This window comes from Vicia villosa, unplaced genomic scaffold (assembly GCF_029867415.1).
Source record: "Vicia villosa cultivar HV-30 ecotype Madison, WI unplaced genomic scaffold, Vvil1.0 ctg.001193F_1_1, whole genome shotgun sequence".
Lineage (NCBI taxonomy): Eukaryota > Viridiplantae > Streptophyta > Magnoliopsida > Fabales > Fabaceae > Vicia > Vicia villosa.
Window position 1 is genome coordinate 508,467 of NW_026705528.1, and position 17,317 is coordinate 525,783.

Sequence of the window (17,317 nt, forward strand, 5' to 3'; positions counted from 1 at the left end):
ACTTCAAGTTGCAGAGTGTGGCAATCTGATTCTTGTGTAGCAAGCAAACTGAAGATTCTAAATTTGGAAACTGTGACAAATTCCAAATGAAGGGTGCTTTAAGGACGAACATCAAAGATGTCCTAAATTTGTATATCTCAGGGGGAGTAAGAGAGTATGAAGATCATCAAGGACAATATTATTATTCTTCTAATCAAATGAAAAGTCTCTCAAAGACTAAGCTTTAAGCCAGAAGAACAATGCCATACAAGATGTCAGAACACAACTCAAAACATGTTTCATTCTTTGTTCTATCATCTAAAAACATGTGTTGATGGTGTGTATCACTTGTTCTGACTTAGTGCATGTTCCAACCTATGCACAAATTCTCCTGATGCAGTTCTTCTTCAAATAACATATCTTAATCAAAACATTTTTTTAAAATCTAGGTATGTTGTTTAAATTGCTCAGGTTTCTAGAGTCTGTTTCGTTTCATTTTTTTGGAGTCTCTCATGTTCTTCTTTCGGATATGAGTAAAGTCTAGAGTCTAGGTTATGTTTGTCAAATTGTGACAAGCATAGGGTATAAGGTTAATATTCAGACATTGTTAAGTCTAAGGTCATTCTTTACAGTTGTTTTGTAAAGAGTAGAGTCTTGTTTCGCGTCATGAACACAAATTGTTTCTTGTGTTCTAAGTCATTCTATAGAGATATATTATCTCTATGGATAGTCAGAGTATTTGAATTTTCTTTTGGTCTGGTAAACTCATGTCTTGGGAGATGTCACAACATCACTTTGTGCTGTTATCCTGGAAGAATGTCAAGGACTATGCGTGAGAAGTTTGAAGAAGCAACATTAATGTCTAAAGTGGCAGTTCTAACTTAATGTGGATTAGAATGGGCAGGTTCTGATCTTGATGTTAGTAATATGTTCTAGCAATACATGATTACTCTCATAATGAAAACTTCACTAAGTGAGTGTGACTATGAAGACAGAAGTTTGGTGATTTGATCAACATAGCTGAAGATAAGGAGGATCCGTCTAGTTCAAGTAAGAAAGAGTGTTAATCATTGTGTAACATTGAGAAACACCATATCAAGAGGGATTTCAAATTGTCTTGGCAGACTATGATCTGAAATATACATGGTAAGGTTATGCTCAACAAAATACATGAAGTGGCAGTTCTTTATGTTGAGATTGTGGCAACCTCTCTGTGTGTGCATCTAGTGTCAAGAGGTCATCAGTTGATCACTTCAGGTGGAGATAAGTTAGTAGGCTAGGATCTGTTGAGAAATGGACTTTGTGGAATATACTGAACAACACAATTGTGTTTTAATGTCAGACACAATGTTATAACATCTAATGTCTGGTGTGAGTATCTAATTTAAAGGAGCAACATTGCTATAGTGAGTGTGTTCAGCAGGATAGTTGAACAGAGGGTGAACTCTTGAAGATATGAAGATGTGTCTTATGTTTTCCATTCATCATTACAAGTTTTTCCTTGAAGAAGCTCAAACTATCTCAGATAGGGGGGGTGACTTCCTAGGTCAAGATACTTTTCCTCAAGAAGGTTGTTTTGGTCAGAAATGCTCAAACATCATAGAGAAGGTGTACTAATTCAGAAGAAGCACATGCATGCGCTTATGAAAAAGTTTGGTATAACAGGGTGTAACATTATTGTCAGATATCTGTGAATGGTTGAACCTAACCATGAGCAACTAGAATCCACAATTCTTTCTCTGGACTGATGGGGTGGCTGTATGTCAACAAGTGTTGGAATATTCTTCACGGTTGCATTAAATAGTCTCAAGGTGTTTAGAACAACAGAGGTCTATGTCTATGACTAGTGAGTCAGAAGAGTGAGTGGGAGGTCTGTTACTTGGTCCATAGGATGCTTTGTCAAAATCTTTTGAAGAATCTTGAGCTATGTGCTTAAGGGGAGAAAAAGTGACAATGTCTGACAGGATGTCATGACATGTTTAAAGACATTGAATCTTCTATGTCAAACAAGGAAATCTGTCTTGAGTTTGTCTCTACACATCAGTGGACGGTGTAAAGTTCAATCAATGACTATGCATGCGCTGGTTTTAAGGATAACTCCTATAAGAAAAACATTCAAAAACTGCTTTGGAAAGAGTACTTGCTTTTGGAACTATTTCCTAATAAACCGTTTGACCATTGAACAAGACCAAGAAAATTTTTATCTCCTATGATCTCAAAAAGGCTATAAAATGGTGTCTCCACAGATTACAGAAATCAAATTCAATCAACATGTCCTTTGTGTGTGTCCAAGTAAGTCATGTCTGGGTCTGGTACTGTGAAGGGTTCCCTTGCCAAAGGTTGGCAAGACAAAGAAAAACACGGGCTTGGGAAGTTATTTGCTTTTGTCATGAGTTTTTATGTTTGGCTAAAATATAATAGCAGCAAAATGTAATACAATGTATAAGTCTTGCAAACATAAAAGAGTAAAACAAGTACAATCAAGATGTTATATGGAATGTAATGACATCAACTCATGACATCGCGCCTGCAGAACTGGAATGAAGATTCAGTCTGATACTTAACAGATACAGAATATTCTATGGAATATTATGTAATCCTATGTGGCGCAGATTTAAAGGTCAATAGAATCAAGTCAGAATATTGAAGAATCAAATCAGAATATTGAAGATTCAACAGTTTCTAATTTAGGAGATAAATTAGGAAACTTGTGATTGAAGACCTTTCTTTTAGCAGAAGATATCTGCAGATTTGTAACAGCCAGTAGAGCTGCGATTTGTAAGACCAAGTCCAATTGGGAATATGTTATAAATAGAAACCTTTGTAACCTAGTTTGATATAGAAAACCGTGTTTAGAAAAGATGTAGTCATTAGGGTTTCTATAGGTAGACCACCCAGGTTGTGGGATGGCTGCCATGTCCTTCTCGAAACCTGTAGCTAAGAGAAGTTATTGTTCTCACTCGAAACCTATAGGTAAGAGTTGATTATTATGTTCTTGATTGAAGCTGTGAAGCAAGATCAAGTTAGTGTTTATTATTAATTGTTTAAATAGTTGTTGCATGGTTATAACAGTTAGGTATCACTAAGGAGTGAGCAAAGGTTCTCTTGTCTTAGATGGAGTTCTAAGATAAAGGTTGCATTGGGTAGTGACTAGGTAAACCAGAGGTTGTTTATCTGTAAACCAGAGGTTTTTTTACATAAAATAGTACTACTGATAGTTAAATCTTCTTCCTGGCTTGGTATCCCCCAGAGAAGGTAGTTAAACCGAACTGGGTTAATAATTCACTGTGTTATTTATCTTCTGCATTGTATTGTTTATTCAGTCTTGGATGTTATAACATCGTATATAACATCAGGTTCAGGTTTGATAGCTTGTCCAAATGCAGAACCAATAAAGTTTACAATCTGGTTATGTTGACTGAACTAACATGATCCCAGTACTCAATAGACTCCTTCTTCTTAGGGGTAATCAAAAATTGGGGATCTTTCTGTTCTGCCTTTGCTAAGTTGATAACAGGTCAGATGTCTTGACTTGATGAGTGACATCCTGAGTCTGTCATACTAGAATTTCAGACAAGCTTCATACCAAAAACCCCTGGCGAACATGTATTAGAAGAGACGTCGAATCCAAGGCTAGACTATGACGAAGAGCCTTTGGGATTCGAGAAAGATCCAATATCATCAAGTGCAAATATGTTAGCGCAAGACCCACTCGAAGAAGTTGATCTTGGAGATGGAACCACAAAGAGGATTACATACATCAGCACCAAACTGGACCACAAGCTGAAGAACAAGATAGTTGAATTGCTAAAGAAAAACAAAGATTGTTTTGCTTGGTATTATGATGAAATGTCTGGTTTGAAGAGGGATCTGGTCGAACTAAAGTTGCCTATCAAGGATGGCAAGAAGCCCATCAAGCAGACTCCCAGGAGATTTGCCCTAGAATTCCTTTTAAAAATTAAAAAGGAGGTTGAAAGGCTCATTCGTTGCAATTTCATCCAGACTACAAGGTATGTCGAATGGATTGCTAATATAGTTCCAATAATTAAGAAAAATGGCTCCTTAAGAGTATGTATAGATTTTCGTGATCTGAATGCAACAACTCCTAAGGATGAATACCCCATGCCGGTGGCAGAAATGTTGGTTGATTCAGCCGCAGGCTATGAGTATCTTAGCATGCTCGACGGATATTCTGGCTATAACCAGATTTTCATTGCAGAAGAGGATGTTTCCAAAACAGCCTTTCGATGTCCAGGGGAAATAGGCATTTACGAGTGGATTGTTATGCCTTTTGGTTTAAAAAATGCTGGGGCAACATACCAGCATGCAATGAATTCTATCTTTCATGACTTCATAGAAACCTTTGTGCATGTTTATATAGATGATATAGTAATAAAGTCTATATCAGACGAGGATCATCTAACCTATCTCAGTAAATCATTCGAAAGAATGAGGAAACATGCTTGAAGATGAACCCTATCAAGTGTGCATTCTTTGTGCAGGCAGGAGATGTTTTGGGCTTTGTGGTCCATAAAAAGGGGATAGAGATCAATCAGAATAAAACGAAGGCCACCATGGAGACCAAGGTGCCATCAACTAAGAAGGAATTACAATCTTTGCTAGGGAAGATAAATTTCCTAAGGAGATTCATTTCAAATTTAAGTGGTCGTACGCAAGCCTTCTCCCCCCTTCTACGCCTGAAACAAGGGAAATTCGATTGGAATGATGAACATCAATAGACATTCAACAAGATCAAGCAATATCTGAAGAATCCGCCTATCTTGTCCCCTTCATGTGCAAAGAAGCCAATGAGATTATATATATCAGATTCTGACACTACTATAGGTAGCATGTTAGCACAGGAAAATGGAGATGGCATCGAAAGAGCCATATATTATCTTAGTAGGGTTTTAAATGATGCAGAGACCAGATACACTCCCATAGAAAAGTTGTGTCTTTGCCTGCATTTCTCTTGTACTAAACTCAAGTATTATATAAAACCTGTTGATTTATATGTATCTTCGCATTTCGATGTCATTAAATATATGTTATCAAAGCCAATAATGCTTAGTCGACTTGGTAAATGGGCGCTTGCCTTAACTGAGTATTCTTTGGCCTTTATGCATTTGAAGGCTATTAAAGGGCAAATTGTCTCAGACTTTATAATGGACCATGCAGTGGTCGAATATCCCCAACTTTATGTGGAAACGAAACCTTGGAGATTGTTCTTCGACGGTTCTACTCATAGAAAAGGTAGTGGAGTTGGAATTTTACTAATTTCTCCTGATGGAATTCCAACAAAACTCAAGTATAGAATTGAAGGTCCCCCTTGCTCGAACAATTAAGCAGAATACGAAGCTCTTACTGCAGGACTTGAAGCTTTGTTGGAATTGGGAGCAACTAAGGTCGAAATTAAAGGAGATTCAGAGTTATTAGTTAAGCAATTAACTAGGGAATACAAATGCATAAAAGAAAATCTGATTATGTATTTCGTCATTGCAAACAGATTGCTCAAAAAATTCGAATATGTGAATATAAAACATGTTCCAAGAATGAAAAATCAAGAGGCTAATGATTTAGCACAAATAGCTTCAGGATATAGAATTTAAAAGGAGAATCTAGAAGAACTTGTCGAAGTGAGAGGGAAAGCAATAGCCACCAAGTTGTCTCCGATAGACCTAGAAGGCAACCACTTAGGATATGCTAATGAAGAGGAATCCGAGGTATTAGCCATTAATACTTTAGCAGATACAGATTGGAGGAGTCCAATTATTGAGTATCTTAAAGACCCCTCATTAAATACAGATAAAAAACCAAATACAGAGCTTTGTCTTACGTTTTGGTAGGGAACGATCTATTCAAGAAAACTCCTGAAGGCATCCTATTGAAATGTTTAGGAGAAAATGAAGCATACTTAGCCTTAGCTAGCATGCATAGTGGGGCATGTGGGGCACACCAAGCAGGCCATAAAATTAAATGGTTATTTTTCAGATATGGGATGTATTGGACCACCATGCTAAAAGACTATATAGAATTCGCTAAAGGCTGCCAAGAATGTCAAGTACATGCAGGAATTTAACATGCTTCTGCAAGCGAACTCAATGCAATCATCAAACCTTGGTCGTTCAGAGGTTGGGCTTTAGATTTGATTGGAGAAATTCGACCTACTTCATCTAAAGGTCAAAGGTACATTCTCGTAGGAATTGACTATTTCACCAAGTGGGTCGAAGCAGTACCTTTGGTAAACGTAGACCAGGAAACTGTCATCGAATTTATTCAAAGGCAAATACTATATAGATTTGGAATCCCAGAAAGTATAAAAACAGATCAAGGGTCAGTATTCACTGGTCGAAATATGCAAGAATTTGCAAAACAAATGGGATTCAAGTTATTATCGTCCACACCCTATTATGCTCAAGCCAATGGGCAGGTCGAAGCAGCAAACAAGGTGATAATTGGTTTGATAAAAAAGCACGTAGGAACAAAACCAAAAAAACTGGCACAAAACGCTAGATCAGGCACTATGGGGTTGTCGAAGCTCCCCTAAGGAAGCAACGAATGCTACAACTTTCCAGTTAACATTTGGACATGATGCAGTCTTACCTGTCGAAATCTACTTACAATCAGTACGGATCCAAAGACAAGAATAAATTCCTTATGATTTATATTGGGAAATGATGATGAATGAATTAACAGAGTTAGACGAAGAAAGATTACACGCATTAGAAGCATTAAGAAGACAGAAGGAAAGGGTAGCAACGACATACAACAAAAGGGTCAAAGGTAAAACTTTCATCATAAATGATTTAGTTTGGAAGGTTATATTACCTATGGATAAAAAGAATAGAAATCTAGGAAAATAATCTCCACATTGGGAAGGACTTTTTTGAATCTTAAAAGCATTTTCAAACAATGCATATGAGGTAGAAGAATTAGCAGATGATCGAAGGATCCTGAAGGTAAACGGGAAATATTTGAAAAAATATAAACCATTTATGCATGAAGTTAGAATTGCAACAACGTAGTAATTAAAGACTAATACTATGGCTAAGATGGCAAGTGCTTTTCCAAAATGGCTTTGTCTTAAAATAGAATTACAATGTATAGAACAAAAGTTGAATACAAAATAAGGAAGTATAGAGATTTTCAAGTTAACATTATAGATGAAAAGAAAGATGTTCATTGATTGAAAATAGTGATACAATCAAACCAAAAATACATCATAATGAAAACATTACAAAGTGTTATAAGAAAATCCTACAAGGTGTCTTCAACTATTTTGAAGATACAACTCACCTAGGTTTAGCTTGTGGCAACTTTCAACCTCAAAGGCTTCAACACGCCCTGCTTCATGCAGTTTCCTAACTATACCTAGTTTAGTGAAATTATAAGACAAGAGTCTTCCATAGGGAATGCAAAAAGTCTTGCCCTTGCGTGAAGTTAGGATCTCCGTTTTGAGATGTTTGAAGATAGTGAGAGGTATGTAGATCTTTTTCTAGAGAAAGAGGAAGTATAGAAATTGGAGATCTTCCACCATTATTCTTCCTTGATTTTCTTTTCGTGGGAGAAAGTTCCCCACTAGAAATTGATGCTATATCCTTCCTAAGAAAGCAATGAAGGAAGTGTTGGGATTAGTAAATACCCTTTTTAGGACATCAGAAATGAAGAGGTTGCAGTATTCCTCAGCAAGAACACCAATATTCTCACACTTTATCACTTTGGAGATGAGTTTTGGAGAGAGTGTTACGGGAAAGCCAAAGATCTTAGAGCAGATAATGGCATTTCCTTCCCGATCTAGTTGGATGCATCCATGCATCCAAAACTCTACAACCATGACAAGATACATAGAGCCATCTAAGATGGTGAGATAGTGTTCTAAGTTTTGTGTACCAAACATTTGGGGAAGATCAACTCCATATTCTCTGAAATCCTCAATAGAGGTTTTAAACTCCTTAAGAACGGAAGGAATGATTTCTCTGTGAGAAGAAGACATGTTAAAAAATATAATATAAGAGGAAGATGAAAGGATACGAAAAGATGAGAAGTTGAGGGTTTATATAATGTTAACCCACGTTGGGATTTGGTTATGCTTCACAACATAAGTGGGACATGTGTTGGTCTTCTATGAGGAAGATGTGAAGTTCGCCGTTTATTTATCTTGGAAGTTGAAGCGTAATTATTCCATAACCAGCACGCGCACGTCTTCAAGAGACGTTTTGGAAAAGGTGAGTCATAATTAACTGACAATTATGAGCTCATAGGTTATTAAAATGTCTAGTCGAAATTTAATGACCGTAAGAGATGTCCATGTTGCGTGTATGCATAATGTAGAGATAATCATTATAGCTAAAATGATGAATATACTGAAAAGTTCGAGATTCATCAAGATGATTTTGTCTTAAATAAATTACAAATAGGCTATGAAAAATGAAAAGACAAAAAAGTTTCAAGAAATTTAAAAGGGAACAACATCCTTCATTCGGGTGTACTTCATCCTCGCCAAGCCTATCTTATATCGAACAACATCTTGAATACCTTTGAGGCGTGTAATTTCTGCGTCCATAGCAGTAGTTTTTTTAACATGTTCGACACTCTACTTCGCCAGTTTGGTTGCTTCAGTACTTTCCAAACCCTTGATGGCAGCCTGTTTCCCCTTTGCCTCAGAAATTTTCATCTTTAATTCTTCGATATGGGTTTCCCAGAGTTTGATGGAGGCAGTATAGGTGTCGAATTCAGTTTGTGCTGACTTTTGGGAAGCAAATAACTTCTAAGAAGCTTCAGAAGTTTGAAGCGCATTGTTGAATTCAACGGATTGGGCTTGTTCAGTTGATTTGAGTTGGTTGTTGGTGTCCATTTCCCTATTATATTCTGCTTGGACTTGATCAATCAGGTTCTGGATATCAATAAGAGTCTCGCCTACTTCAGTGGGGCATGCAATAATATTGATTTCACTTATTAGCTTTTTAATGTCGGATCTTGCACCCACATCTGTCTTCAATTTCTCGAAAAGATCAATTTTGAAGACAACTTTCTTCACTTGCTGTAAGAGTTCGTCATAGGACGCTTCATTTGCGCTGGCGCCAGAATGGGTCGAAGCTCCAAAGATACTCTTTTTAGAAGAAGATTCCCTTTGAGCCATCATTAACTTGACGTATTTGAGAGGATCATTATGCTTTAGAGCATTCTTTTCTTCTTCAGTGAGTGGCATAGGCGAACTCTGGGGTATGAACGAATGAACAGTTGTTGATTGTGTGGTAGTTTCAGCAACAGCTCCGCCAGTGGAGGTTTTGTCATTTTTAGGCCCTGATCCTTCCTCACTCATTACTTCATCTTGATTGAAGTGTTGCTCAACATTGTCGATAAATTGGTTATCATCGTCATCATAATATGTATGGGACTTGGATCGTGTAGGAGGATTGCTGGGTGTGAGTTCAGAATCTTCTTTTCCCTCTAGATGGACTTCGTCAGTTGACTTTAAGTTGTTTATAACCATCTTCACCAGGAGAGGAAATCTCTTGATCATTTTGAGTCTCAGTTGGCTGGAGGCGGAGATGGATTTCTGTCAGCTAAAGGCCCACTTTGGTTGTCAGTCGAAACCTGGGGAGCAGCAGTTTGTCCCTAAAATTAAGAATGTTAAAATAGAGAAGATATTTTCTTTAAGAGGGAAAGTAGTAACAAAGCCTTACCCGTAGAGTCTCAGGGTCAGAAGCATTACTCCCAATATGCTCTAGAGCTGCATCACTAGAAGCTTGAGGTTGAAGTTATAGGGAAAAGGGGGAATGATCTTGAGTTGGATGCCTAGGATGTTGGTGTTATGATAAGAGGCAATAGTTGCCTTATTCTTCTTATTTTTCTCTAAAGGTCTGGGGGAAGCCTCGTCCCCATCTTCGATAACGATGACGTTGCTAGAGGGGACCTTTGTTTTACCTGGTGTTAATGGAGGCTTACCGTCACCCAGAAAAAGAAGGAAGGTAAGTAGTTAGAAAGAAATAGGAGAAATACAAAGAGATCATGTAATCGACTACCTTCAAGCCCCTTGTTGTTGTTGGAGCAGCTTCTTCAGTTGGAATTCCTTAACTTGAAGAGGAAATAGGTTTAGAAGTAGTGGTTGAGGCAGTTTTCGCCAAGAGTTTATCTTTCTTCACTACTTTTCTTTCAACAGCTGGAAAGAATGTGGGTTAGTCGAAACATAATATGTTAAGGATTAATAAAAGATGAAAGGTTGTAAAACCAAGAAATCCAAACATTCCAAACCTTGACCTATTAGAGAGGTTATTCTCACTGCATTTAATTCGAAGTGGAGAAAGCCTTTGAAACTGTCTAAGGTATGTTTGGTTACAACTACTCTCTTTGCAGGTTTTTTATAGTCATTTTACAAATCATTAAAGACATTCCCACTCACAAACCAATCTGGGTAAGGAGGAAAAAAATGATAAAGCAAAATCTGCACTGGGAAAATTTGGAAATTTGGGTGGTTCGAACTCAAAAGCTAGGTCATATCTGAGTTCAGGTTTTACACCCCTAAGAGTTTTTCTCTTAGCTATTTGTTTTGTAAATTTCTCTTTTAAAACGAGAGTTGCATCACAAACTATTCGAACAATTTGTGTGGGATCATAGACAGTTTCAAAGTACTTTTGGAATGCTTGGATCTCTTCAGAATGTGTAAGCTTACCCTTGTGAGATTGATCCTGCAAAGATGAAAAAGCTTTTGTTAAATTGGCTTTGATTTCGTCAGTGGTATACATATTGTCATAATAGAATTCTGTCCACCATTGATCGAATCCTTTTGTGACATAAAATGATGGTTGATATGCTATCAATTGAAATTCATCAAAGTTTGCATGATAGCTTTGGTGTGTTGCAATGTCTCGGGCAGTCCAATCAGTCCCTGCAACACTTAATTCACGCTTTTGTTTGAAGAGAGACATAGGAATGAGTTGACACAGCCCAAATTGTCGAGAGACAAAGTTTGGTTGGTAAGCTAATAATCAAACATGGCTCTTCACTGGTAAGATTCTTGAAACCAGTAGTCTTGGGAGCAAAAACGCATGCCATATATCTTTGATCTCCGCATTGGCATCCTTAATAGCGTCTTCAAGTGAAGCAGTAAACCAAGGGGGGGCCATGAGTTCGTTTGGCGAATGGAGCCATTAAGGGAGTAAAATTGTGGCGTTTGGAAAACATCAAGGTATGTTTAGTAAGAGAGGCTTGAAAGTTATCGCCTTCATCAGTTGGAGTCAGTTGAAGGAGCCTAATGCCTTCAATATTTCTGTCTTTTATTTTTGGGTTACTTTCATCAATATGTCCATGTGTTGGCAAAGAAGGTTCGAAGGTGGCATTTAGCCACAATTGAAGAAGCCAGTAAGGTCCAGATAGAAGTAGGTTGGTGCCAGGTGTATAGTCCTTTAATTTTGCACTTGCAGACCCTAGACTTTCATAGAAACTGGCTAATAGGAGTTCACTTAAACATATCTTTCGACCATTATGTAATTGATTGGCAAGGGTTAGGAATCTCTTTGCAACTTGCAGGGATTTACAACAAAAGAAAAATTTAGATAACCATAAACCTAGGAATGTTATGTGTTCTACGTCAGAAACATCTTCTCCTGAAGTGTGGTATAAATTGATATAAGAACTGAATGAAGCATTTTTTACGTTGAAGCTAATTAAGTCTTCACTATCCAGAAAAGGGTCGAAGGTCTCTCCTGTTGGAGGAAGTCCAGATAGGGCAGCTATGTCGAAAAGCGTGGGTGTTATCATTCCACATGGAAGGTGAAAAGTGTTGTATGTACCATCCCAGAAGTACAGGCTAGACAGCAATAAGGGTTGACAATATTTGAACCCTACATTTGAATTAAGTCAAAGATGCCTAACTCCTTCCAGAACGGGGTTTTTTGTTTTTCTAACTGGAATGCTTCTATTTTTTTGATAGAAGGTGAAGAGGTACCCTCAGAGGTCTTTTCTTTAATAGGTTCATCCGAATTCTGGTTTGAATCTTCATCTTTTGAGGGAATGGTTTTGTTTGCTATGGGTTTCGTATTAAAATGACATGGGAAAAATTCTGCGCATTTTTCTAAATGATTTTGAGAAATTAATGGTCCTAAAAACCCTAATTTATTTCCAGAAATAAGGGATGGGATCATTACCTGGGAAGTGAAAATAGCTCTTTGTTCCTTGGTAAGCTTTGGAGCTGTAATGTATTCTCGATTCCCAACCGTAACGATCTTGCTCGTTGGAGTATCGTGAGAAGCGGAACTCTTTGAAGATCCTGTCTTATTAGCTTTCTTAGATTTCTGTTGCTGATTATCAGAAGACATGGTATATCTTGGAGTTATGAAAAGGGTTTTTCTTGAAGAAGAGAAGTTTCAGAAAACTGGGATTTTGAACCAAGGTTGAAGATAGACTTTTGCGTAAAAGAAAGAAAGAAAGGTAGCGGCTAGCTTTTATAGGGCTACTCTATGAGATAGTAGGGTACACCTGGCAGGAGTAGTGGGTCACGTGCTAGCGGTTTGGTAAGGAAGTTGAAAAATTACTATTCACTTTCTAGAGAATAGGTAGTTTTGATGACAATAACTGAACGCACGTCTCGATGAGACATTTTTGGGAAGTCAAGTCATGATTGATAGACAGTTATTAGACCTTTGAGTTTATAAAAGGTTTTAGTCGAAATCTGGTGATCAAAAAATGCCTACTTCTGCAGGAATTCGAAATAGACATTTATAGGGGGCAATTTGTTAGCTAGAGATTTCGACCAAAGGAACATAATAATTTATGAAGAAGAAATGGATTTTATGAAGAAGAAATGGCTTTTATGAAGCTATTTTAAGTCTTGTCCTTGAAGGGAAAGATTTGTTTTATCGAAGGGTGTGATTGAAGAGATTTTATAGTTTTTTCCAAGTATCCTTCGACAGCGGCGTCAGCAGATTCGAAACGTTAAGCGGGAAAGTTTGAAATTCAAACGAAACAGTTTTGCTTGGCGAACACGTGGATGCATCTAAAGCGAAGTGACGTTTGAAATATTGGACGTGGCAACAATCTACATAGAGACCGTTAGGGTCGAACTAGAATAAATAGAAGTCTTAATGTTTAGATTAAGTGTGTTCGAATAAATATACATAAATTCACAAATTACTCGAAGTACCAGCGTTAGAGAAAAGAGAATTTGCTGAAATAATGTATGTATGAAGAACACCACATTTACTCTTTATTTCACTTATTCAATATAAGTTAAATTTACTTCGAAAGTCATTATTTTACTTTCTTTACATTTACAAGTTTATTCATTTGAGTCATTTACTTACTGCAATTTAAGTTAAAGTCTTTTACATGCAATTTACTTACGATTTCGTCATTTATTTCTTTAATCTTTAAGTTGCACTTAGAGTTATTGTTAATAGATTCTTGAAAGTTGAAGTTAGTCAAAAGATTTTGATAATATTCATAATCTAGAAACATCATCAATCATTAATCAAATCACAAAGATACGAACTCTCGAGACACATGTCCTAGGATCAATCTAGTCGATTCTATAAGTTACCAAAGTATATACCTTTGGAAGACTGGCGGTTGTTTATCAGAAATCACTGGTAAACAGTGAGCGGCGGTATGCAGTGAGTATGATGGAAACAAATGATTTGTATGGTAAGGATATTAGGGTTTTGTGGGAAAATGATTTTACATCGGTTGGGCCAGAGGACCGATGTAACGGCCACGTCATATATCTTTTACATCGGTTTTGAAAAATGGCTTGATGTAATTACCTTTTATAAAAAATTCTTTTATTTTACCAAATTCCCTCTGTGTTTTAATTTTTAATAATTTGTCTTTTTTACATCGGTTGAGAAATTGACCCGATGTAATGACCTTTTATAACAAAAATCCTTTTATTTACCTAAATCAAATATTTTTCATATCATTGGAAATAAATGCCTGTTGTAAAATCATTTGTCAAATATTTTTTTACATCATATATTTTTTTACCTGATGTAAAGACCTTTTCTCAAATGTAACCATTATATTGGATATTTAGTTTTGATGAACATTTATTGTCTATGCCTGCATATGATTTCATCAAGACCAATATCAAATTTAATGGCTAGGATTAAGTTCTAGTAAAAATATCCTCCTACTTGATACATCCCTTATATATATTTACTATATATTACATACGTAAATATATATTTTCTATATATTACATATGTAAATATATGTTTTCTATATATAAATGTAAATATATATTTTTTATATATAAATAATATATATTTACTATATAATATATATTTACTATATATTACATATGTAAATATATATTTTCTATATATAAATAATATATATTTACTATATATTATATATATAATATATGTTTACTATATATATATATATATATATATATATATATATATATATATATATATATATATATATATATATATATATATATATATATATATATTACATATATAAATATATATTTACTATATATTACATATATAAAGATATATTTACCATATATTACATATATAAATATATATTTACTATATATTAGATATGTGAATATATATTTTCTATACATATAATATATATTTACTTATATATATATTTTTATATATATATATATATATATATATATATATATATATATATATATATATTTTGTGGTCTAAGAGTTGAGAGTAGAGTGTGGTTAAAAGGCTGGTTGAATAGTGAGCACTTTAGTGAGATAGTTGGAATAAGGTTTGTAAGTTGAGAAATTATGGACAGGAATAATGGTAAGGTGAATTTTACTACTAGAAACTATGTGGCGGCGAGAGCAAGTAATTGTGTAACTCATGGTGGTGATATTGATTTCGTCATAACACAAAAATTTGAGGGGATCTCCTACACATTCCAATGGTTTCCGACTTGCAACAAATCAGAAGATGAGAACTACTCAGTACAAAAGGTCATTTTCGGAAACCATGATGACGAATACGACCGCAATTACCTAATGATAGCTGAGGTCCAAATTCCTCATAAGTATTCGGATTCTGACTACTCAAGCAACAATGACTGTCCAAACTACAATGATGTGAATGATGGCATTATTTTTAAGATTATCAAGGAGATCAATCACGATGGCGATGTTAACATTGTTCGTTACATGCCTAAAAAAGATTCAATTATTGCAAGTAAAACAAATGGTCCCGAGGTTTATATATTTGATATTGACAAACAACCTTCTAAAGCTTCTGATGATCGTGCTCGCCCTGAATTAAGGTTACATGGTCATAAAACTAATGGTTATGGCTTGTCTTGGAGCAAATTCAATAGTGGTCATTTGCTTAGTGGTGATTATGATGGTAATATTTGTATTTGGGATGTTAATGCCACTTCCAACAATCTTACCCTTGATCCCTTGCGAGTTTTCAAGGTACATCAAATCTTTGTTTGATTTCTTTACATAAAATATATTGTTGATTTTTAGTTTTTTAAAAATTATTTTCTTTGATAATACTAATTTTAATATTTTTTTCAATTTTTTTTATCATAGTTAATTACTTTATAATCCTGATTACAATTTTTTTGTAACATTTTAGAATTTATTGAACAAATTATGTGTGTATTTAGTCTTTATTAATTTCATACACATAGGTTGTAGTAATTTTGTACTAAAAAAATAAGCCGCTATATAATTTGGTTTTACTTTATTATAACCTAATATAAGTTTAGATTTGTTTTGTTTTGTAATTATCCTAATCCCATTTATGTTTATAACAAAAAAAATCTAACCTATCTATATTTGTTTGTTGTTAGGTTAATGAAGGTGATATAGAAGACATAGCATGGAATCCAAAGAATGAAAATTTATTTGGATCTGTAGGCAAGAAAAACTTGCACTTATGGGATGTTAGAGCTCCAATAGTGAACAATCCAGTTCAATATTATAATGCTCATTCAGAAACAGTGAATTGTTTATCTTTTAATCCCTTCAAAGAATGGAGTGTTGTTACTGGTTCTAATGATGAATCAATAAAACTATGGGATACAAGAAAGATAGCTAAAAGCAATGATATGCATCAATGTGTTCAAACCTTTAAACAAGTGGATGGATGTGTTTTTCAGGTTGATTGGAATCCAAATAACGAGACAATGTTTGCTTCTGGATGTCATCTTGGGAGAGTGTTTGTTTGGGATGTTAGTAAGATTGATGATAAGCAAAATAATATGGATATTGATGATGGTCCTGCATTGCTTTTTGTTCATCATGAACATTTAGGTGAAGTAAGTGACCTTTCTTGGAATCCTTGTGAAGATATGATGATTGCTAGCGTGGATGTTGGAAATTCGATTCATTTATGGAAGATGTATTAGGGAATTTATAAACCAGATGATGATGATGATGATCATCATGGTGGTGATTATTTTCCATAATATTTTCTTGTTAGTTGCTTGAAATAATTTATTGAAATAACTTAGTAAACATGTTGATTAAATTTTATATTCATTTTAAAAAGTTTATAATTTGATTTCTTGTTGTTATGTTTCTGTATGATTTGAATGGTGTGAACTATGATCGTCTTCATCATATGGTACCATATTTTAAAGGCAATGTTGTTTTTATATAAAAATTAGTAATAGAGTTGTTATAATTCTTTTGTTGTTTTTACTTATTTCATTTAATTATTTCAACACAACTCAACGGGTTTATCATCCAATATTGTATGGAGTTTTACAATTCTAGATGGATTAATAAAAGGAGGTAAAATCATATATTTGATTAAAGACGTGGTTGATGGAACCTGTTGACTATAGTTATTGATAAGAATGAAACTTCCACATTAATTAAAAATAGAACATACAAAGAATTTATATATAGTGACAACCTTAATCTTACAAGCCATTTTTGTAGGAAATTAATAGACCAAAATCTAAATCTATCATTGTATCACAAGCCTATGTATTCAAGCTATCCATCATTTACATATGCGCACCAAGTCCTATACTATCGCGCATAAGGGGTGTATGTATTGGAAAAATCAATTTTCATATATTGACAATTAGGGCCACCTTCTATTTATATCTACACATCAAGCCTAATATTATTATTATTTTTGATAGAAAACATCATTTTGATGAGATGAAAAAGAGGGAGTACAAACATAATGAAAGACATTATGTAAGGGTATTTCCATCCATATTCTACAAACAACACTAATAGTTAAGCCAACTAAGATTTGGACAACAATATACTTTGAGAAAATAAAACCTAATGGAGCATCCTCAATCCAATTCCTTAATCCAAGCCACCCTGAAACAATCTTCCACAAGACAAAAAGGAGTTTGGGAACCCCTTTATTTA

At 35.0% G+C, this 17,317-nt stretch overlaps 1 protein-coding gene across 1 annotated transcript; it reads left to right on the forward strand.

Moving 5' to 3' along the window:
- The first annotated feature begins 14,731 nt into the window (after window positions 1-14,731).
- On the forward strand, window positions 14,732-16,329 carry LOC131633952 (WD-40 repeat-containing protein MSI1-like). Its single transcript, XM_058904629.1, has 2 exons — window positions 14,732-15,388; window positions 15,772-16,329. Exons 1-2 carry the CDS (start codon window positions 14,732-14,734, stop codon window positions 16,327-16,329), a joined length of 1,215 nt encoding a protein of 404 aa, XP_058760612.1.
- The last annotated feature ends 988 nt before the right edge of the window (window positions 16,330-17,317 follow it).

What these genes read in the sequence shown, in the direction of transcription:
- LOC131633952 (XM_058904629.1), top strand. Translation starts at nt 14,732, where the DNA reads ATGGACAGGAATAATGGTAAGGTGAATTTTACTACTAGAAACTATGTG. An exon ending in ATCCCTTGCGAGTTTTCAAG is followed by an intron (nt 15,389 to 15,771) that starts GTACATCAAATC and finishes GTTTGTTGTTAG; the next exon opens with GTTAATGAAGGTGATATAGA.